The sequence below is a fragment of the Acomys russatus genome, chromosome 3 (genome assembly GCF_903995435.1).
Source record: "Acomys russatus chromosome 3, mAcoRus1.1, whole genome shotgun sequence".
Classification (NCBI taxonomy): Eukaryota; Metazoa; Chordata; class Mammalia; order Rodentia; family Muridae; genus Acomys; species Acomys russatus.
The window spans coordinates 29900022-29921972 of record NC_067139.1 but is presented as its reverse complement, the minus strand read 5'-3'; the positions used below and the strand labels follow the sequence as shown (position 1 = coordinate 29921972).

The following is a 21951-nucleotide window of genomic DNA, read 5'->3' as shown; positions in this document are numbered from 1 at the left end:
GGTCTCTGTGAGTTCAAGTCCAGCCTGGTCTACAAGCAAGTTCTGGGACAGCCAGGGCTACACACAGAGAAATTCTGTCTCAAAAACAAACAAATAAACAAAAACCCAAAGACAAACAAAAAAAAAACCTAACTAAATAAATACAAATAAAAAGCCAGACATGGTGGTGTGCTCTTACAACCCCAGTAACAGGGGTGCAAAGACAGGCAGAACCCCAGAATGTGCAGACTAGCCAGACGCACTACAGATGGCTAGCTTTGAGTTCAATTAAAGACCCTGTGTAAAGGACTGGAGAGATGGCTCAGTGGTTAAGAGCACAATCTGCTCTTCTTCCAGAGGTCATGAGTTCAGTTCCCAGAAACCACATGGTGGCTATAATGTGATGTAGTGCCCTCTTCTGGCCTGCAGGTGTACATGCAGATAGAGCACTTACACATTAAAAGCAAAACAAAACAAAACAAAAAGACCCTGTGTGAAGCAATAGAAAAAGGCACCTGAAGTTAAACTCTGAAGTTAAACTCTGCCCTCTATGTGGATGAGCATAACCAGGCACACACACACACACAAGATTTTGTCTTTTTAGGTGTTTTGCTTTGGAATAGAGTTCTGTTGTTATGTAGCCCCAGCTAGTCTCAAACTCACAGAGATCACCTGCCTTTACCACCTAAGTACTGGGCCTAAGGGTGTGCACCACCACACCTGTCTAATTGAAGTTGGGTTTTTTGTTTTGGTTTGGTTTGGTTTTTTTCAAGACAAGGCTTTTCTGTGTAGCCCTGGCTGCCCTGGACCCGCTTTGTAGACCAGGCTGGCCTCAAACTCACAGTGATCCGCCTGCCTCTGCCTCCTGAGTGCTGGGATTAAAGGTGTGCACCACCACACCCAGCCAAAGTTATTTTCGAAAGACAATCTCTGGACTTATTTATCAAGGAAGAGCTCATAATACAACTGTGTATGTGTGTGTATGTGTGTGCACGCGCATATATATAACTGATAAAAATATACACAAATCAATTCTTATGGAACGTACTTAAATGGAAATCATTAAAATGCCACTTGCCAGTGAGAATTCTAGACAGTATAAAAAAATGAAGGAGCAAGAACTATTATTAAGAAACATAAAGGCTGAAGAGATGGCTTCACAGTTAAGAGCACTTGACACTCTTCCAGAGGACGTAGGTTCAATTCCCAGGACCTATATGGCAATGTAACTCACATTCCAAGGGATCTGGCACCTTCACAGAGATGTACATGCACCAATGCACATAAAATAAAATGAGTAAGTCATAAAAACATAGTTGTCCAGAGGACTTTTGAGATGGCTCGGCAGGGAAAAACACCTGTCACCTAATAACCTGAGTTTTATTCCTGGGACCTACATGGTGGAAAGAGAATATCAATTCCTGCAAGTTATTTCCTGAACTACACAACCCACACACACACACACACACACACACATCACACACACAAATAAATGTAGTAAAAATTTTAAGAAATTTATATTACATATTAAGAAAGTTTAAAAATAGATTTGGGGGCTGGAGAGATGGCTCAGAGATTAAGAGCACTGGCTGCTCTTCCAAGAGGCCCTGAGTTTAATTCCCAGCAACCACATGGTGGCTCACAACCATCTATATGATCTGATACCCTCTTAAAACATGTAGGCAGAACACTGTATACATAACAAATAAAACTTAAAAAAAAAAAAAAAAGATCTGGGAACAGTGGTGCACATCTGTAATCACAACACCCAGTGAGCTAAGTTAGGAGAGTTATGAGTTCGAGGCCAGCCAGGGCTATGTAGAAGTCTAAAATAAGAGAGGAAGGGACATCTTGATCAAGTGTAGGACATTTGTTAGATGTACATGTTCCCCTGAAGCAACACATAAAATAAAGAAAAAAAATGCATAAAGCTATTTTTTTCAAGTGCTGAGTCTGCATCTGATCAAGGCTCCAGCTTTAGATAATAGTATTTAAAAAGAATACCCCCATACACAAAAACGGAAATACTAAGCAGAGTGGTGGTGGCGCACGCTTTAATCCCAGCACTCAGAGGCAGAGGCAGGTGAATCCCTGTGAGCCTGGTCTACAGAGAGAGTTCCAGGAAAGCCAAGGCTACACAGAGAAACCCTGTCTCAAAAAAAAAAAAAAAAGAAAAAGAAAAAAAGAAAGAAAAGAAAAGAACTACTAAATGAGACTGTAGAGATTCAAACAGCAAAGTCCCAAATGTGGAAAACTTTACAGGAAAAGTATTACCAGAGAGAAGCAACTTAACAGTCTAGCAAATGAACTTTAAAAGGCAAAACCAGCCAGGTGTGGTGGCGCACGCCTTTAATCCCAGCACTCAGGAGGCAGAGGCAAGTGGATCTCTGTGAGTTCGAGGCCAGCCTGGTCTACAGAGTGAGTTCCAGGATAGCCAAGACTACACAGAAACCCTTTCTTAAAAAAAAAAAAAAAAAAAAAACAAAAAGAAAGAAAAGCAGGACATGAAGATGGCTCAGCAGATAAGGGCACTTGCTGCCTGGCAACCTGAGATCAATCCCAGGACTCATAGGATGAAAGGAGAGAGCGCATTCCTTTAATATGTCCTCAGCCTTGCCATGGTACACACAGAAACACACACACACACACACACACACACACACACTTTAAATAAAAAGTTTTTCAATATTAGAAGTAGCCCCTATAGCCATCTGTAGAGGAATGGGACCAAGTCATTACACTTTTATAAAATAGAATACATAGTAATAGAGCACCAACAAAGTATAAAATATGCAAATTAGTACCATTTATTATTTATCAGTATATGTCCACATGTAATTGTAGAAATATGTGTGAAAGTAATAAACCCCAGTTTGAGAGTAATCATGATGCCTGGTGAGCGATCACAAGGCTCTAGCCATATCTGCACAAATATATTTATAAAATAAAAAGAAAATTAATAGCTGTTGGCATAATGTTCTTGTGGACTGTGTACAGTTTACCCTTGTTCATTCAAATGCTGATTTCCCTACCCCACTATCTGGTTTCAATCTAGACACTGCATTGTGGTGTTTACGCTAAGTATCCCCTGTCTCAAGTTTATGTAAACATGTCACACTTTGTTCTCTGCATTGCCAGGAAGAGCCAATACTGGGCAAAACAGAGACTAGGCTAGGACATCCTGGTCCAGTAGTGGGGGAGCAGGAAGGATAGGAGGGATGCACATAGAGAGGACCAGGAAAACATCAAGAGGAATGAGCCACGCCTAGGATATGAGTAAAAAGCAAGTATAAAGTGAGACATCTGAATGGGAGGAAACTATACTAGTTTGGAGGCTTCGGATGGGGTAATTCTGTGCAGCGTTGTGCTCTAGGCTAAGCAAATAGGTCTTAGTCTCTCTGTGTGGTTATTTGGGTATATAACTGGTTAAGGAGCAACTGCTGATTTATTCTTTTAAAGAATAAAGCAATACTAAATATTAGTAATCCTTTAACAATCCGTGTACGTGGTCCATGCCTTTAATCCCAGCACTCAGGAGGAAGACTGTGTAAGTCCCAGGATAGCAAAGGCCGTAGTGAAACCCATTCTCAGAAAAACCAGATAATTATTAGATATATGAATCATCATTTTGGTAAAAATGTTCGTCTCTCACAGGTCTCCTCTAGCCGGCCGGATCTCTCTGGCTTTGATGAAGATGATAAGGTCTGTATACAGGGTGAGCTAGCTTAGATCGCTTATAGCACCTAGGTTTGGTTGGTTGTTGTTGTTGTTGTTTTGGGGTTTTTTGTTTTTGTTTTGTTTTGTTTTGTTTGGGTTTGGTTTTGGTTTTGGTTTTTCAAGACAGAGTTTCTCTGTGTAGCCCTGGCACTCTACCTGTAGACCAGGCTAGCCTCAAACTCTCAGAGATGCTCCTGCCTCTGCCTCCCAAGTGCTGGGATTAAAGGTGTGCATCACCACTACTTACCTTCTAAGTTATTTTTTTGTTTTGTTTTGTTTTTTGTTTTTGTTTTTGAGACAGGGTTTTTCTGTGTAGCCTTGGCTGTCCTGAACTCCCCTTGTAAACCATCTGGCCTCGAACTCACAAAAATCCACCTGCTTCTGCCTCCTGAGTGCTGGAATTAAAGGCGTGCGCCACCACGCCTGGCTACCTCCTAAATTCTTCCCTGTGTGTACAAGTATGTGCATGTGTCAAGAGGATTTTATTTTAAGTGCGTGTTTGCCTACATGTATATCTATGTAGTGTTTGCATACAGTGCCCACAGAGCCCAGAAGAGGGCACTGGAGCCCCCTGAAACAGGGGCATGGGGAGGAATGGAGTGACAGGTGGTTGTGAGCCTACTCTCGGGTGTGGGGAACAGAACCCAAGTCCTCTGAAGAGCAGAAGTGGCTTTTGCAGCTTTTAACCACTAAGCCATCTCTCCAGCCCCTATGCTTATAATTTCTGTTTACATACTGTTTACAAACTCTAGAAACTTAAACTTTAGCAACTCCTGAGAAGGTGGACTGAGTTCCTGTGAGGTATGAGTTTCCCCTCTTAGCACCATTGTCTGCAGCTATTCCTTTTATAATCATTGTCACATATGTTTGACATTTTTTGCAATAGAAGTTAAAGGGAGGGACACCTACTGCCACTTTAAAAAATTATAAGAGTTGAGTACAGTGGTACATGCCTTTAATGCCACACTTGGGAGGCAAAGGTATATGGATCTCTGTGAGTTCAAGGCCAACAAGGGCTACATAACCAGACTGTCTCAAAAAAAAAAAAAAAAAAGGAAAGAAAGAAAGAAAAATAAGTGAAGAAGAGGAGAGGGAAAAGGGAAGGAGAGGGAAGAGAAAAAAAGAAACTGAGATCCAGGCTTCTTTTCACATGTTTTTAGAGTGACTTCATCGCAGGTGACCTATATTTTTACTTTGCAGGGCTGGCCTGAGAACCAGTTAGACGTGTCTGACTACATCTCCAGTTACCAAGATGTTGCATGCTACGGGACTTTACCCAGGGACTCGCCTCGCAGGAGCAAAGAAGGTAGTGGTAGCAAGATTGCTTTTGGTGATATTCCTTTTAACCTTGGCTGTGAAACCAAATCCCACTTACGCAGATGCTCAGAAACCATCTTCCTAATTAGAATACCCAGTGTTCACTTGCTGGATTTCTTTTTGCTGTGTGTCTAACATATCAAAATAATAGTTGTGGGTGTGCATCTATGGTGCTGGGGCCCAAAGCAAGAGCCTCCGGCACACTCAGCAAGAATTCCTTTTGTGTGGATTTAAAATTCTCCAAATTGGGCTGGAGAGGTGGCTCCACGGTTAAGAGCACTGGCTGTTCTTCCAAGGGACCCAGGTTCAATTCCCATCGCCCACATGGCAGCTCACAACTGTCTGTAAATCCAGTTCCAAGGGATCTGACACCCTCACACATATACAAGCAGGCAGAGCACCAATGCAGGTAAAATAAAAAAAACAATAAACTGTTTTTTTAAAAAAATAAAAATAGAATTCTCCAAATCACTTTTCAGTTCATGTTCTGACCTTGTTCTGAAACACACATGATTCTCATTCAATTTTCTTTCTTTTTATTTATTTATTTATTTTTTAAGATTTATGTATACGGTGGTACACCTGCAGGCCAGAAGAGGGCACCAGATCTCATTCTAGATGGTTGTGAGCCACCATGTGGTTGCTGGGAATTGAACTCAGGACCTCTGGAAGAGCAGACAGGGCTCTTAACCTCTGAGCCATCTCTCCAGCCCCCTCATTCAATTTTCTTAACCAATAGAGAATTTACCTCTCCCATCTTTTTCTACTGAAATGTTGAAGGAAACCTGACTAATGCCTAACACAGGCTCAGAAATGAAAGCAGAAATGAATTTGGTCAATGGCAGCCTTATTCTATAAACACACAATCTCCCAGTACAACGAGAAGAGCAAGAATTGGTGTAGCAGGAATTGGAAAGAGAACAGAAGGAGACAAAGGCCAAGCAAGCTAAGAAATCGGTAGAGTCCCACAGAGCTGAGTACCCTGAGGAAAAGGGGAAATATAAGAAAATGTATCTAATAGTCATTCACTGAATATACCTAAAGAGCTTCTGTGTGCTTTTAAAATATAGCTGTGGGAACTGGGTGAGGTGGTGCATACCTTTAATCATGGCATACAGGTAGATCTCTGAGTTCAAGGCCGGTTTGGTCTATCGGGCTACACAGAGAAAGTCCTGTCTCAAAGGGGAAAAAAATTTATGTATATATATATATATACACACACATATGTATGTATATATGTATATATGTGTGTGTATATATGTACATATATCTATATAATGCTATGTAAATAATATATAACAAGTACAACATTCAGTGATAAATATTAAAATATATACAGAAGATAATAAAGATCTTTGGAATTCAGAAGTTGAGAGTCAGTTTGAGCTGGGATCAGTCTAACAAGTGGGGCCTATTAGACTGTTAAGTTGAACTCCTGGATTCTGAAAGAGCTGAAGGGCTAGAGAGACAGCTTAGGGGTTAAGAGCACTGGCTGTGTTGTAGAGGGCCCAGGTTTGATTGCCGGCACCCATGTGGCCGCTTAAAGCCATTGGAAACTAATCCCAGGGGCTTTCACACCCTTTTCTGGCCTTCCTAAGCGTGCACAGACATTCATGCCAACAAACACCAGTAGGCATAAAATTAAATAATTAGCTAGTTAATTGTTTTTTTTTTAAGAAAAGAGGGCTTAAATTTTTTATTTCTGATTCCTTCTAAGTGATCAGCTCTTTAATAAGTCTTTGTAACTGCAAGGTTTGTCTTTATTTTATTTCATTGTAATCACATTTATTTTGCTTATATTGCATGAGTGTGAGGGGAATTGGAGATGTGACTATGTCACCAGTACACATGTCAAGGTAACAGAACAGTATGGGGAAGTCGATTCCCTCTTCCACTGTGTAGGTCCCAGGGATTAAAGTCGGGTTGTCAGGTTTGGTTTCTTGCTTCATCTGTTGGGATGCTGAACCAATGTTTGCATATTTCTTTTGCTGTTATATCAAATATTACCACGGCTGGGGTGGTGGTGGTGTTAATTTTCCAATGCTGTGACAAACTACCTGAGCAAGATTAATTTAAAGGAGGAAAGGTTTATTTGGGCTCACGGTTTCAAAGGTTTCAATCCAGGGTCTGATGGCTGCACGGAGCAGAGGCAGAACAGAACATCATAGTAGGAAGGGGCTGTGATGGTGAACAGTTTGCACCTCAAGAAACAAGGGAGGGAGGGGAAACCAGCAGCAAAATACACCCTTAGAGGCATGCTTCAGTGACCCCCGCTTCCTCCAGCTCAGCTCTTCAACATCAAGACGCAGTCACTTCTCAGTATGTCCTTAAGATGGGAACCCAACACTGGGTAATGGCCTCCTGTGCGCCCGTGAACACGCTCTGCTCTCCGTAAACTCATGTCCTTTTTGCATCCCTCAGGTTGTCCACCAGAGAATCCTCACGCCTTAGCAGCCAGCCCTTTTAAAGCATTCTCTCCTCAGCCACCAAAGTTTTTCAAGCCCCTAATGCCTGTAAAAGAGGAGCATAAGAAAAGGATGGCCCTGGAAGCGAGGCCTCTCCTCAGCCAAGAGGTAAACGTTTGCCTTCTCGTTAACTGAGCCAAATGGGGCAGAACGGTGCTGTCTTAGGAGAGCGGTGTTTTGCGGTCGCGTGTTGGACGCTGCATGTACGCATGCGTGGGTTACGTCACTCCGTGGAGCCCATTTGCAGAAGCCTTTTTCTCCAGCATGCAAGGCCGTGGTAGGAAGTCTCAATTTTCATTGCCATGCTTTTACTTTTCTGCATCGGTGGCTGTTTGGTCTTTCTTATCTTTCAAGAGAGAAAGAGATGCCCTATGTGTATCTTGAAAACGTGACAGGCCTTTTTGTATTCACTTGTTGATAGAACTAATGATGCGTCTTGCCACAGAGCACGTGCCTTCCCATCAGGTTTCGCCAGTAGTTTAACACCGGCTGCTACCGTTACTCACACATAATGAGAGTGTTGTTGCCGCTGTTTCTAACATGCATGTACTTAGTAGATATTTTGGCTGTGATCGTCTCTTGTGTGTGATGCATCTATGTGTCTTAACCTTTACAGAGCATGCCTCCATCTCAGGCACATAACCCTGGCTGCATTGTGTCCCCAGGAAGCAATGGCAGCAGCATGCCAGTAGAACACAGTAGCAAACCCGAGAAGAAGATTGTAAGTTCTGGAATGTTCCTGTCATGTTGCCTGGTGGTGGGTTGGAAGCCCTTTCACAATCTGCCTTCCAAATGCTTTCCAAGATATTAAGATGCGTGTTGAGTCCTGACTTTACACATGAAAATATGGCTCTTGGTAATGCTGTTTTTTGCATGAATATAACCTTGACCTGTGATTTTTTTTTTTCTTTCCTAAGTGTTCTTCCTATTTTATTTAACTTGTTTTCACGGCATCTTAAGTTTCTTTAGCTAAAGGGGGCGGGGGAAGGTACCTTTGAAGGCTCTGGTCATTATAAAGGGAAGCATAACAAGATCAGCTGAACTAATACCCAAATCTCTCTAATATGTCTGTGCATATTGCCCAGATTCTGAAGTTAATCTACCTAGAGGAATTGCATTTACTTGGCGTAAGTAATCGTGCACTTAGCTGTGGGTGTGTTTGAAAGCTTTATTGTGTTGCTGCTACCAAGATATCTGTGTGGTTTGTAGCTGCTCTGCGACCATCAGCATCCAGCCCCAGCCCTCCAGCACCAGTAGCTTTTGTTTCCTACCCAGCAAAATACAGTCCAACCGGATTGTTCTCAGCCTGGCTTTTAGAGTGACTTCCCTGTGTTACTCACAAGCAAGGTAGAATTCGGCCTGCAAAACCTTAATTTTCCAGCAGGGTTCCAAAGCTGCACATTCAGAGTGCTGGGACAGATGGCTCACACCTGCGATCACAAGTTCAAGGCCAGCCTGGGCTATAGAGTGAGCGCCTGCCTCCAAATAAATGAATACAATAAAATAAAACATATGAGATACTATTTTTCAAACACTGTTATCCCTGATACTTTTGATTATGTGTTATGCCTCAATTTTAAAAGTTGGGGTTTTTTTTTGTTTTGTTTTGTTTTGTTTTTTTAAGCCCATAAGTTTGGAAGTCTGGGAAGAAATAATTTTCTCTCCTTTTACTCTCCTGTGGCTTCCTTAGGCTTGGGCTGGCAGGGAGGAGCATGGGGTCAAGGCAGGCCATTGGATGTTTGCTGCTGCCCGTGGTCTGCTGTGGTGAGCAGTGTGCGGAGGCTCATTCCCAGCTAAGCAGGGTCAGCCCCATTTTCACAGGTGCCTCAGTGTGAGATCCATTAGCTGTTGCCACACACTGCGCAGCCACTAACTGCATCTTCAGGTGGTGCTGCAGCGGGCCACTCATCTGCATGCCGAGCTGCTACTGGGTCATAAAGCAATGGCTCCTCGTGCCTGACAGAGGGAAGGAAGAAAAGACACACTCTTCCTTATCCACTGCTGTTTCTCAGCACTGTTTGTCTGCTCGAGCTTCTCATGGAAAAATGGTGCATGCCAGGGACTCCTCTTTTACCTCCGTGGATCTTAAAGAGCCATCCCCGACTTACCTCACCATCCCCTCGCCAGTGCAGGAGACTCATTCACCGGGTGCACTAAAAGGGCCAGAGGCTGTGCCTGCACCTCTCAGGTTGTCTGGCTGTCTTTCTGTCGGCTGGCATTGACTCTCATCTGTGGGCTATATAGACACAAAATTAAAGCCGTTTGTTTTGCTCTAATACCCTCCCGAGACTGCCAGGTGCCCCTTCTGATGCTGCTCAGCACACAGATGAGCACTTTACACAGCCCACCCCATGGTTACTTTCTTCGCTTTGCTTTAAAAAGCTTAAAACAAAGCCCCTCTCAGCAGGCAGAGTGGAGGACCGCACCAGATTCTCCTAACCCAGGACATCTCTTAGGCTCTGTATGACCAAATGCATCATGTATGGATGTTGAGCAGGTTGAATGGTACCATTTTTGTTGCGAAGATCTGACTTGAGAAAGCTGCCTCTGCTGTCCTGAGAGAAACAGCTACTGTTAGATATTTTCTTCCCTTTTTGTTGTTTTGTTTTGTGAGATCCTGTCTCAGGACGTTGGGAAGAGCAGCCAGTGCTCTTAACCTCTGAGCCATCTCTCCAGCCCTAGTCCCTCTTTTTCAGTCAAAGTGTTTTGTCTGTAGCTAAATAACACTTTTATAAGTTAAGTGGGGAAAACATCAAATCACAAAGATGATAGCTACAGAGGAGCCTGGGAGTTTGACTGCATGCTACATGTAGGAAGGACACTCATTTCAGTGCCCTTTAAGATATGGTAGTAAATGACACTTCGGTATATTCTGTCTAACTAAAGTCCCCACGTGCATTGTGATCAAGAAAACTTTTTTTTCCCCTCCTTGAAGGCATTTCTCCAGCAAACTTTTAACCTCCTTTTAAATGTTGGGAAACAATTTTTTTGTTGTTGTTTTTCTTTTTGGTTTTTTGAGACAGGGTTTCTCTGTGTAGCCTTGGCTTTCCTGGACTCGCTTTGTAGACCAGGCTGGCCTCGAACTCACAGAGATCCATTTGCCTCTGCCTCCCGAGTGCTGGGATTAAAGGCGTGCACCACCACCACCCAGCGTATTGGGTACTCTTGAGTTTGGAGAATTACATTATTTTGTGAGTTTAAATTTTAAAAAAGAGAGAGAGCCGGGCGTGGTGGTGCACGCCTTTAATCCCAGCACTCGGGAGGCAGAGGCAAGTGGATCTCTGTGAGTTCGAGGCCAGCCTGGTCTACAAAGTGAGTCCAGGATGGCCAAGGCTACACAGAGAAACCTTGTCTCAAAAACAAAAACAAAAAGAGAGAGAGAGAGAGAGAGAGAAACAAAAGTTGAAATTCAATGTTCAGTCTAAATATGATGAATACAGAATCTGAAAATACAGAAAAGAGTGGATGGTCAAGACTGTCTGTTTAGTCTCTGTCCTCTTATCAACGTCATTGCCCAGGATAAGGACATCCCATATACATTTGAGGGCAGGTTGGTTTGTTTTAGGTTTTTTTGGTGTTTTTTCCACAATGCTAGTGGTCAAACCCTTGTGTATTCTGATGAGTGCTTTACCAAGAGAGCTACACTCCCCCACCCCCACAGCCTGTATTAGTTACTTTTCTATTGCTGTGGTAAAGAACATGGCCAAGGCAACTTATAAATGAAAGCATTTAACTGGGCTTACAGTTTTAGAGAGCTGGGACCTGTAACGGCAGCGTGAAGACATCTGGCAGGAAGAGCTGACTGTTTCCAGCTCAGACCCCAAGCACGAGGCAGAGAGAACTAGCTTGAAATGCCGTGAGCCTTTTGAAACCTCAGAGTAAGCCCTGGCGACACACCCCCTCCACTGAGCCACGCCCCCAATCCTTCCCAAATAGTTCCACCAACTGAGGCCCAAGTATCCAGCCATATGAGGCTACTGCCCCCATTCTCATTCATACTGCAACACAGCTTTTTTTTTTAAACTACCAATTCATTCAAATTACCACCACCTGCTTTTTAAAATAAGTTTTTATTACATGTATTTAGTTGTGTACGCATGCATATGTGTGATTTACATGCGCCACAACGTATGTGTGGAGGTCAGAGGACAACTTGCAGGAATTAGGTCTCTCTCTTCACCTTGTGAGTTCCTAGGATTGAAGTCCGGTCCTCAGGCTTGACGGTAAGCACCTTACACACTGAGCCAGCTCACTGCCTCTACTTTAAAAAAAGAAAAAAGAGAGAGAGAAAGAAAAGAGTTACTTAATTTAAAAAGCAACTAACAATTAGCTGAGCCTGCTGGCACACACCTTTAATCTCATTCTTAGGGAAGTAGAGGCAGTCTGATCTCTGTGAATTCAAGACTAGCCTGGTCTACTAGCAACTTCCAGGCCAGCCTGGGCTGCGCAATGAAACCTGTTTCAAAACAAAACAGAATAAAAAAAGATACAAGGACAAGGCGAGTATTTCCTTCCAAAAATTTTCTTTTGTTAATTTCAAAAACTTTATCATTGATGTTTGAGACTTATCTTTTAGGAGCCAAGGAATTAAGATTGGCGATTCCACAACTAATGTACACTCACCACCCCCCCTTTGGAAGAGTTCTAAAGATTGAACCTAGGGCCTTGCATGCCCTAAGCATGTGTCACCAAATGTACCTCTGGCTCCCAGTTAAATGCTCTAACTTTAAAAATTAATTTTTTGGAGCTAGAGTCTCATGTAGCCCAGGATGGTGTTGAATCACTGTATAACCCTGGCTGGTCTCAGACTCACTATGTAGCCCAGGCTGGTCTCTAGTCACTGTGTAACCCTGGTTGGTCTCAGACTCACTATGTAGCCCAGGCTGGTCTGTAGTCACTGTGTAACCCTGGTTGGTCTCAGACTCACCATGTAGCTCAGGCTGGTCACAGACTCACTGTGTAGCCCAGGCTGGTCTCAGACTCACTATATCTCTGAGGATGACCTTTTACTTGTGGTCTTCTAACCTCCCAACCTCTGAGTGCTTCAAGCATAGGTGTGCGCCACCAAGCCTGATTTGTGCTCTGCTGGAGATCAGACTCATGCTGGGCCAGCACTCTATTAACTGAACAACACCCTCAGCCCTTTTAAACTTTTTTTTGAGATACCTAAATCTCATAAGATTATGAGATACAAAAGAAAATATTACTATAAAATTTAACAGATGAGATTCATATTTATTTATGAATAGCCATCTGCTACATATTGATGACCTCCCCTTTTTCTTTGTTTTTTGTTTTGTTTTGTTTTGTTTCGAGACAGAGTTTCTCTGTGTAGCCTTGGCTATCCTGGACTCACTTTGCAGACCAGGCTGGCCCCGAACTCACAGCGATCTGCCTGCCTCTGCCTCCCAAGTGCTGGGATTAAAGGCGTGCGCCACCACACCCGGCCAACTTCCCCTTTTTCTCATCTAAATAATATACCGCCCCCTTATGTATCCTTAGTGGGGAAGGCAGATGTTTGGTTCTGGGTCTCTACAGTCATCTAGTTGTTACAATTGCAGACATTTTGAGGAAGGCGAGGACTGTTCTTAAAATAAGGATTCAAAGGTGTACCTTGCCAAGGAAGGGACCATGTCTCTTGTTATGTAGCGCTGGTATTCCCAGCCCTCGGGACAATGACAGTCATGCAGGAGGAGCTTGTTCGATAGTCCTTAAATAAAAGTCACATCTTAAAAGTATTGCTTGATGGCACGGTGGCTCCCACCTATAGTCTCGGCATTCAAGAGGCTAGGGCCAGAGGAAGACAGGGTGGGAAACAGTGAATTCTAGGGCCAATCTGGCTATGGGGTAAGACCTGGTCTCCAAAACCTAATTGTGTGTGTGTGTGTGTGTGTGTGTGTGTGTGTTTATTTTTAATAAAAGTGATATCTGCTGTGTTGCTGGATATGTAGGAGATTAGTTTAAAATTATTAGATTAAGGCTGGGCAGTGGTGGTACACACTTTTAGTTCCAGCACTTAGGAGGCAGAGGCAGGCAGATAGATCTCTGTGAGTTTGAGGCCAGTGTGGTCTACAGAATGGGTTTCAGTACAGCCAGGACACCCTGTCTCAAAAAAAAAAAAAAAAAAAAGGATTATTAGACAAATGTCAATTATTTTTCCACCCCATATTTTAAAAAAAATGTATCAGGCTGGATAGAGGGCTCAACAGGTGAGGTGCTCATTGTGAAGCCTGACAACCTGAGTTCAATCCCTGGGACTCACTGTAGAAAGAGAAAAGCAACTTCCACAAGTTGTCCTCTGACTTCCACTTATGAGCTGTGGCATGCAAGTACAAACACAAAGCAGACACACACACTCTCTCTCTCTCTCTCTCTCTCTCTCTCTCTCTCTTCATATATATATATATATATATATATATATATATATATATATATATATATATATATATATGTGCACACACACAATACATTAATAAATAATGCTTTTTAAATGTCCTTAACAATATTTATAAAATACAGGGCTGGAGAGATGGTTCAGCAGTTAAGAGCACTAGTTGCTCATGCAGAAGTTCCAAGTTCAGTTCCCATTTGCCAGCTCACAACCATCTACAACTCTAGTTCCAGGGGCTTCTGTGTCCCCTTCTGGCTTCCTCAGGCAGCAAGCACTCACGTGGTACACAGATATACTTGCAGGCATACATAAAACACTCATCTGTGTAAAATAGATCTAAACAAACAAGTTTTAAATATTTATAAAAGGGAATTCTTTTCTCTCTCTCTTTTTTTTTTTTTTTTGACATCAGATCTGTAAGTTTATTTTGCTCAATGTACGACGGCTACATAATGACTCACATTCATGAATATTCCATCAAAAATATGGAACGCTTCACGAATTTGCGTGTCATCCTTGTGCAGAGGCCATGCTAATCGGCATATTCACCAACCTTTGCCAAGCTCCCAAGCCTCTTTTTTATTTTTACTAATTTTTTTCATTTTTTTATTAATTTATTCATATTATATCTCAATTGTTATCCCTTCCCTTGTATCCTCCTATTCCTCCCTCCCTCCCACTTCCCCCCTTCTCCCCTCCCCTATGTCTGTGATTGAGGGAGACCTCCTCCCCCTGTATATGCTCTTAGAGTATCGAGTCTCTTCTTGGTAACTTGCTATCCTTCCTCTGAGTGCCACCTCCCCATCCAGGTCAGAGAAGGGGCATCAGAGTTCGTGTGAGAGTCAGATCTCACTCTCCACTCAAAATGCTGGAGAAGTCTCTCTATGGTCACTCTTCCTTCCTGGCTCTCCAGGCAGACCTCTGCCTGCTTCTTGCAGACCCAGGAAAGCAGTAGTCGATGAATCATTAGCATGTCTCAGTGTTGCAGGGGGTAGTCAAACACTGAGTGTAGAGTTCTGCACTTTTCACTCCCCTAGCCTCACAAAGGAGTTCAGAAACATGCAGAGATGACCCGGCACTCCCGCACTGTTCTTCCCTGTGTTAAAGATTGTCAGACCTAACAAAGGAGCCCACTCCTCTGCCTCAGGCAGGCCATGCCTCCGCTCCCTGACTGAGAGGAGGGGAAATGTCACAGCTGACACCAGCCCTTCAACCCAGTAAGGTTTCTTAGCCCAGGGGTGCGTGGCCTTCTAATGAGCACTGAGCGAGCACTGAGGAAATGAACACATTCCTGCCAGGCTACAGTGGGTTCATATGCCCACATTTCTGAGAATGAGACACTGCCATAGATGACAAGATCTGACCAGACTTAAGAAAGAGAGGCTCCTGATGCGTACCCATAATCCCCTGTTCTCAAAGGTGGAGGGAGGGACGAGGGTCAGACAATCAAGGCCTGTCTCCCTAAGGAATCCAAAGCCAGCCTGAACTACATGAAACAAATGGGAGGGAAGGAGGGAGGGAGGGAAGGAAGGAAGGAAGGAAGGAAGGAAGAAAGGAACATGGATATGAGAATGCCTTTACTAGCAGAGTGAAATATGTCTCAATCAGACAGTTGCTATAAGGAGCTAATGGCCGACTTTGGCTTCATTTCTGTAGGACTCCGAAGAGGAGGAACATGAGCTGGAAGCTCTCAGCAGGAAGCTGATGCACGCACAGCCTTATGTGCCTGTGGAGTTTGCTGACTTCAGTATTTACAATGCCAGCTTGGAGAACAGGGAGTGGTCTTCGTCTAAAGCAGACCTTTCAGACCCAAGAGCCTCGGAGAAAGCAGTGTCTCGGAGCCCTACCACCAGCAGCCTCACCAGTGGCTACTTCTCCCATAGTGCCTCCAATGCCACACTGTCTGACATGGCAGTCCCTTCCAGCGACAGCTCAGACCAGCTAGCCATCTCAACAAAGGAGGCCGAGTGCAGCGAGCACTCGGCGCCATCACTTGCGCCTGAGTTTAGACCAGCTTCAAGTCAAGAGCCTCCAGAAGTAGAAAGGGGCTTGGGGAAGGATAAGACAATCACCGTGCCACTGGAGGAAAACAGTGCCTTACCCAAGGGGAGCCCATCACCCCAAAGCATCCCTGAGGAAAATTCCAGAATGCCGTGCAGGACTGCCTCATGTTCAGAACTGGATGCTGGCCCCAGCAAAAATGGCCAACCAGCCAGAGAATTCTGCCCAGGAGAGGTGACTATAGAACACACTACAAACATTTTGGAGGACCATTCCTTCACAGAGTTCATGGGTGTGTCTGACGGCAAAGACTTTGATGGTTTGACAGATTGTTCTGTTGGAGAGCCCTCTGGTAAGAGGGACCTAGCAAATGAAACAAACCTTAACAGTGACCCAGAAGGAGCCCCAGATGCTGGCCAGCTGCATTCCAAGATAGAGAATAACCAGGTAAACACTCCCAGAGGCAGCCCCTGTGTGTTCCATGTTCTCAGTGAGCACAGCTTACTGGACACCAGCTCACTAGAGCTTCTCGTTACAAGTGAGATGTGCAGGAGAGGTTCATCTGATATTTGTGATTAGCGAGATGGCCAGTGCAGAGCAAGCTCATAGATGGCCTGCTCACCTGCTGAGGGAGAAGGGCTTTGCTTTGGGAATCAAAGCAGTTCCCTAGTTGTTGGGTTTTGTTGTTGCTTTAATTGGAAAATGGGTTAGTTGAAAGGTGGAGTCAGTGTTAGACTCAAGCAGACGAGCGGCTAATCTTTATGTTTGCTCCCTCCCGTGTTTGTTTATTGGCTAACTCAAAGCAGTCTGGTAGCCATCTACTGTATTTCATCAAATCTGTGATTCCTTTTGTTATCATAGTCACCATTAGTTTCATATCACAAAGACCGGAGTTCAAGTCTACAGCACCCACATAAAAGCCAAGGATAGCGATTTGCCTCTGTAGCTCCAGTTCTTGGCAGGGAAGTGGAAAGTGGAGCAGAGAGATAGATCATGGGAGTTTGATGGCTGATCAGTTTAGAAACATTCCAGCTTGGCAGGCACGGTGACTTTGCATGCCTTTAATCCCAGCATTTGGGGCAGGCAGAGCTCTGTGAGTTCGAAGCCAGCCTGGTCTACAGAGTGAGTTCCAGGACAGCCAGGGCTCCATTACATGGAGAAACTTTGTCTCGAAAAACACCAACAAGAAGGAAGGAACAAAGGAAAGAAGGAAAAGAAAAGCAGCATCCAAGCTCCTAGTTCACTGAGGTCCTATCTCGAAAATGAATGTGGCTAGCCATTAATCTCAGCACTCTAGAGGTAGAGATGTGTGGATCCTTGTAAATTCAAGGCCAACCTGATCTACATATGGAGTTCTAGGACAGCCAAGGCTACATATTAAGACCCTGTCTCAAAACAACCAAACAAAATAAGGTAGCGGGTAGGGATAGAGGAAGGCTCACATGACCTCTACCTTCTGAGTGGCATTCACAGGTGTACGTACACACACACAACAGTGGGCTGGGTTAGTATAGCTCAGGGGTAGAGCATTTAGCTAGCATGTCCAAGGCTTTGGGTTGTGTCGCCAGCACCACAAAACACAACTTTTCAGGATGGAATTGATCTTTTTGAAATTGGTGCCCTGCTGGACTACTAGCGCAAGCCTTTACTCTCAGCACTCCGGAGGCAGAGGCAAATGGATCTCTGTGAGTTCGAGGCCAGCCTGGTCTACATAGTGAGATCCTGTCTCAACTATTGGTGCCCCTAGGTGGAGATGTGCGGAGCGCAGTTGAACCTTGGGCTTTGCATGTTTCCCATTGATGGCTTACTATGTTGTTTAATTTTCATCCTGGGAGAAAATGGGCTTCACTAAGGAAAAGTGAATTACGGAGATAGATTTTCAACTTCTAAACATTCCATTCCCAAGAATCTCCATTCCTTCCCGTTTACATTTCCTTTTTAATCCCACACCTGTGTAAGCTACAGGGCCATCAGAGCTCAGCAAAAACAAACAGTTTACCAGACAGGACAGGAGCACCAGCACTTAGTGAAGGAAGATAGAACAGCCACACCCATGGTGCCGCTCCCAGTTCTGCTGAGACTGCTGTCACTGGCTGTCACTGTCCGTGCCTTCTGAACCAAGCCTCAGACAGTACAGGGAGAGAAGCTGTGTGGCTCAGACCGGCCTGCAAGTCTGGAGTTCAGAGACTTCCCGCTTCTGCCTCCAGAGTACTAGATTATAATCTAGAAGCCCCATGCTGGAGAAGGGGGTCGTTAAAGATAGAAAAGGGCTTCCCCAGTGTAAGAATGCTAGCAGCTAGGAACACAGACTGAGCAACTCATTGTTGACTTTTGTTCTTGCAAGTAAAGGTGAGTTTATTCCAGGTCCTTCACTGATCTCGAAGCTGGTCTGATATTTTCCTTCTTTGTTTTATTTTGGGTTTTGTTTTTGTTTTTGCTTGTTTTGGGTTTGTTGTTGTTGTTTGTTTGTTTGTTTTTGAGACAGTCTCTAGCCCAGGCTAGTCTTAAACTCCCTGGACTGGAGGATAACCTCACACTTCTGATCCCCCTGCCTCCACCTGTCCCATGCCGGGATTACAGGCATGCCCTCCCACCTACCATTCAGACATATGCTAGAGGTGGAACCCAGGGCATCAAGCATGCTAGGTGGTCACTCTGCCAACGGTGCTCCATCCCCCAGCCTTGTTGGTGTTGATGAATTTGTTAGATTTGAATTAGGGTCTCTTTTCACCCCTCAGTACTCGCCAAGGGACTGTGGCGAAGCCAAGTGAACCCGTCAGAAATTGCTCACCCCCAGGGTTCAGATGAATTAGTGTAGAGTGGGGGACAGGACGTTTTCACTAACCCCAGGGGTAGTGTAAAAGGAGGGTCACATTGTGAGAAGCCTGGCCTGTTGAAGAGGAGAGGATGTTGTCTTCCTTATTTTGTTGTGAAAGATCATAGAACATTAAGTCCATGCCAGAGAGCTTGGTTTAGTTTTTTTTTGTTGTTGTTTTGTTTTTTGTTTGTTTGTTTTCCGAGACAAGGTTTCTCTGTGTAGCTTTGGCTGTCCTAGACTCACTTGTAGACCAGGCTGGCCTTGAACTCACAGTGATCCACCTGCCTCTGCCTCCCAAGTGCTGGGATTAAAGGCATGTGCCACCACACCCGGCCCCCAAGAGCTTGGTTTAAATGTGTAATATAAACCAGAGGTGGTGGCCCATATCTGTAACCCCACTACTCAGGAGGCTGAGGCAGACTGCCTAAGGTCCAAGACCAGCCAGGACTACAGAGTGAGACCCTGTCCTCAAAATTCTAAAGTAAATAATGTACAGAAATGTTGGCTGCATTCAAATAGTAGCATTATAGCAATTTTTTTTTTTATAAAGATAGGGTCTCTCTACCTAGCCCTGTGTGTCTTGGAGCTCACTATGTTGATCAGGCTGACCTCAAACTCACAAAGATCCACCTGCATCTGCTCCCAAGCTCTGGAACTAAAAGTACACTCCCCGCACACACTTGACTGGCAGTTCTTCTTCAAAAAGAATTTTGTGTCTCTGGGGAGATGGCCCAGCAGGTAAAGTGCCTGCTGGACAGGCAGGAGGAACTGGCTTACAGTCACCAGCACCCACTTATAAGGCCAGACACGGAAGCACACACCTTTGACTCCGGCACTCTGGGGGCAGAGTCAGGCAGATCTCTTGTGAGTTGGAGGCCTGCCTGGTCTACCTATTGAGTTCCAGACCAGCGAGGGCTGTACACTGAGATTGTGTCTGAAAAAAAAGAGGGTGCAGTTCTACTGAGAAAGACACAGGGCACCAAACTCTTGCCCCCTCCCCACCCCCCTGCACCCCCGCCCCGCACACAACTGCATACATGGATACACCCTCCCTCACAAATGCGTGTGCATATACCACGCAAGAACAGAAAGTATCTTACATTAGGGTTTCTGCTGGACTGGAGTTAGCTGTATTTGCAGTGCTAGGAATTGGACGTAGGGCCTCTTGGATGCTAGGTCAACCCATAAACTACAACCCTAGTTGGTGTGTTGATTTTTTTTTTTCCGAGACAGGGTTTCTCTGTGTAGCCTTGGCTGTCTTAGACTCACTTTGTAGACCAGGCTGGCCTCGAACTCATAGCGATCCACCTGCCTCTGCCTCCTGAATGCTGGGATTAAAGGCGTGCGCCACCACGCCCAGCCCGTGTGTTGATTTTAATAAGTTGTTCTGACAATACAAGTCTATTTGAGAGCTGGAGATGCGGCTCGGAGGGTGAAAGCATGAGTATTGGAGCTAGAATCCCCAGCACCTGTATAAAATCTGGGTGTGACCATGTAGGTCTGGAAAACCAGTGCTGAGGGGTCGAGACAGGAGGATCCTGGAGTTTGCTGGCCAGCCAGCCTGTCTGAATTGGTGGGCTTCAAGTTCACCTGTCTCAGGGGAATAAATCAATCAAAGAGTAATAAAGTAGGTCACTGAATGTTCTCTTCTGGCTTCCTCATGCACAGACAAATGAAGTACATGTGTGTATACGCACTACCCCACAAATACACATACCCAGTAACAGCTGTTTGAGGGGCTGAGAATGTAGCTCAGTGGTATAGTGTTCGCCTAGCATGCATGGGGTCCTAGGTTCAATTCCCAGTACTTAGGGGATGTGAAAGGAGACCAAAAGTCAGTTTGGGAACTTTTTCTTCTACTTCTTTTTTCTTCTCAGAACATGGGCTTTTCTCCACAGAAGCTTCACCTATTCTCTGAGATTCCATAATGAATTCAGTCTGGTCTGACCCTCCAGAAAGCCTCTTGGAGGGTGGGCCCTATGTGGGGGTGGGGAAGTGGGGACCAGGAGTTTAGACTCACCAGTCTCTGTATTCCAGGAAGCCACAGCCACTCGGTAAGAGGCAGCCATGCACCTGCAGGCCACAGCTCGGCAGCTTTGTTCACCCGTCCCACCCTGGGACAGTATGTGCTCCATCTTCAGACAGCTGTGACCCAGCTCGACCTCAGACCAGCATGGGGGAGCCCTGCACTTCCCCTCCCCAGTGGGAGAAGCCACACTCTGTCCCACGGCAAATCACAGCCCCTGCTCCTTTCAGAAAGGACAAGAATCAAAATCTCGGCTTACCTACGTGGCAGTATTTTCGTCTGCACTTCCTATATGCCCCCACTGTGTAAAGACCTCCACAGACTCAAACTTTATTCTTGTACATTTTTAAATCAGTTCTTACTGCAGACTCTGGAGTCAATGCTCTGATTTTTTTATAAATAATATATATTATGTATATGAATTGTGTATCTGTGGTATGTCTGTTCAGAGACATATCTGCACATTAAAATGCAGATAAGTGATTTGTCAAAAATCACAAGGTACTGGACTCTGTTGCAAAGCGACCTGGATGACTGCTTTGACGCGAGCAGATGAGAAACATGTTTTATTATGTAAGAATGAGCTTCTAAGTCCCTCTTTATAGAAAACGCTGCAGGCGCTGTTCTTTATAACCAAAGAACTTCTGAGACTGAACCATGAGTCTTTGCTGTCCACTCCTGTTTCGTGTGAGTATATAATCCTCAGTCCCAGTCTGGTGCCATACTTCCCTCGGCTTAGGAGCCGTGTGCTGCCCTGTCCCGTTTCCTAAGCACACTGAGGACTCCCACAGCTATAACCTTTGGTCTTCCACCTAGCCTGAGGCCTGCTGACCTGATACTGACCACTGACAATGACTGGGGCTCCTCCTCCACCCCAGCATTGCCTGTATCCTGTTCAGCCCATCCCAGCAAGTGGAATGTGCAGGGCAGTATTGTAATTGAGAGTGGGAAAGGGCACTGGGGGGGGGGGGGAGGGGGGGGAGGGAGGAGTCTTGATTTGGGGCTTCTTTATCAATTTGTTTCAGATTGCTAGATCCCATTGTGGTGTGGTTCTGCCGTTTTGCTTGATTCTGGGAAATGCTGAAGAGCTGGACTGAGCTGTTGCACGTCACCTTGTTTGAGGGGGATTGAATACGGACCGCTCTGTCGCCTTTTTTTTTTCCCTAAGTCTCCTGCAAGCAGAGACGTTGTAGGATGGTGTGTGGAGATTTTTACAAAAATATTTTATGTACTTATT

The 21951-nt window shown here is 44.7% G+C and overlaps 1 protein-coding gene and 1 pseudogene across 2 annotated transcripts in view; one reads left to right on the top strand and one right to left on the bottom strand.

Annotated features, from left to right (window-relative positions):
* Kif13a (kinesin family member 13A) overlaps positions 1-21444 on the top strand; it is a 179727-nt gene extending 158283 nt beyond the window's left edge. The window contains exons 35-40 of one of the 2 annotated variants that reach the window (XM_051170909.1): positions 3634-3681; positions 4897-5002; positions 7435-7586; positions 8095-8199; positions 15526-16317; positions 20726-21444. In XM_051170909.1, the coding sequence (XP_051026866.1) occupies positions 3634-3681; positions 4897-5002; positions 7435-7586; positions 8095-8199; positions 15526-16317; positions 20726-20746 (1224 nt within the window). In that variant the 3' untranslated portion in view covers positions 20747-21444. The remainder of the gene's footprint in view (positions 1-3633; positions 3682-4896; positions 5003-7434; positions 7587-8094; positions 8200-15525; positions 16318-20725) is intronic. The other variant, XM_051170912.1, reaches the window with a different exon arrangement.
* LOC127187340 (uncharacterized) lies at positions 14349-14482 on the bottom strand (annotated as a pseudogene).
* Positions 21445-21951: the final 507 nt, after the last annotated feature.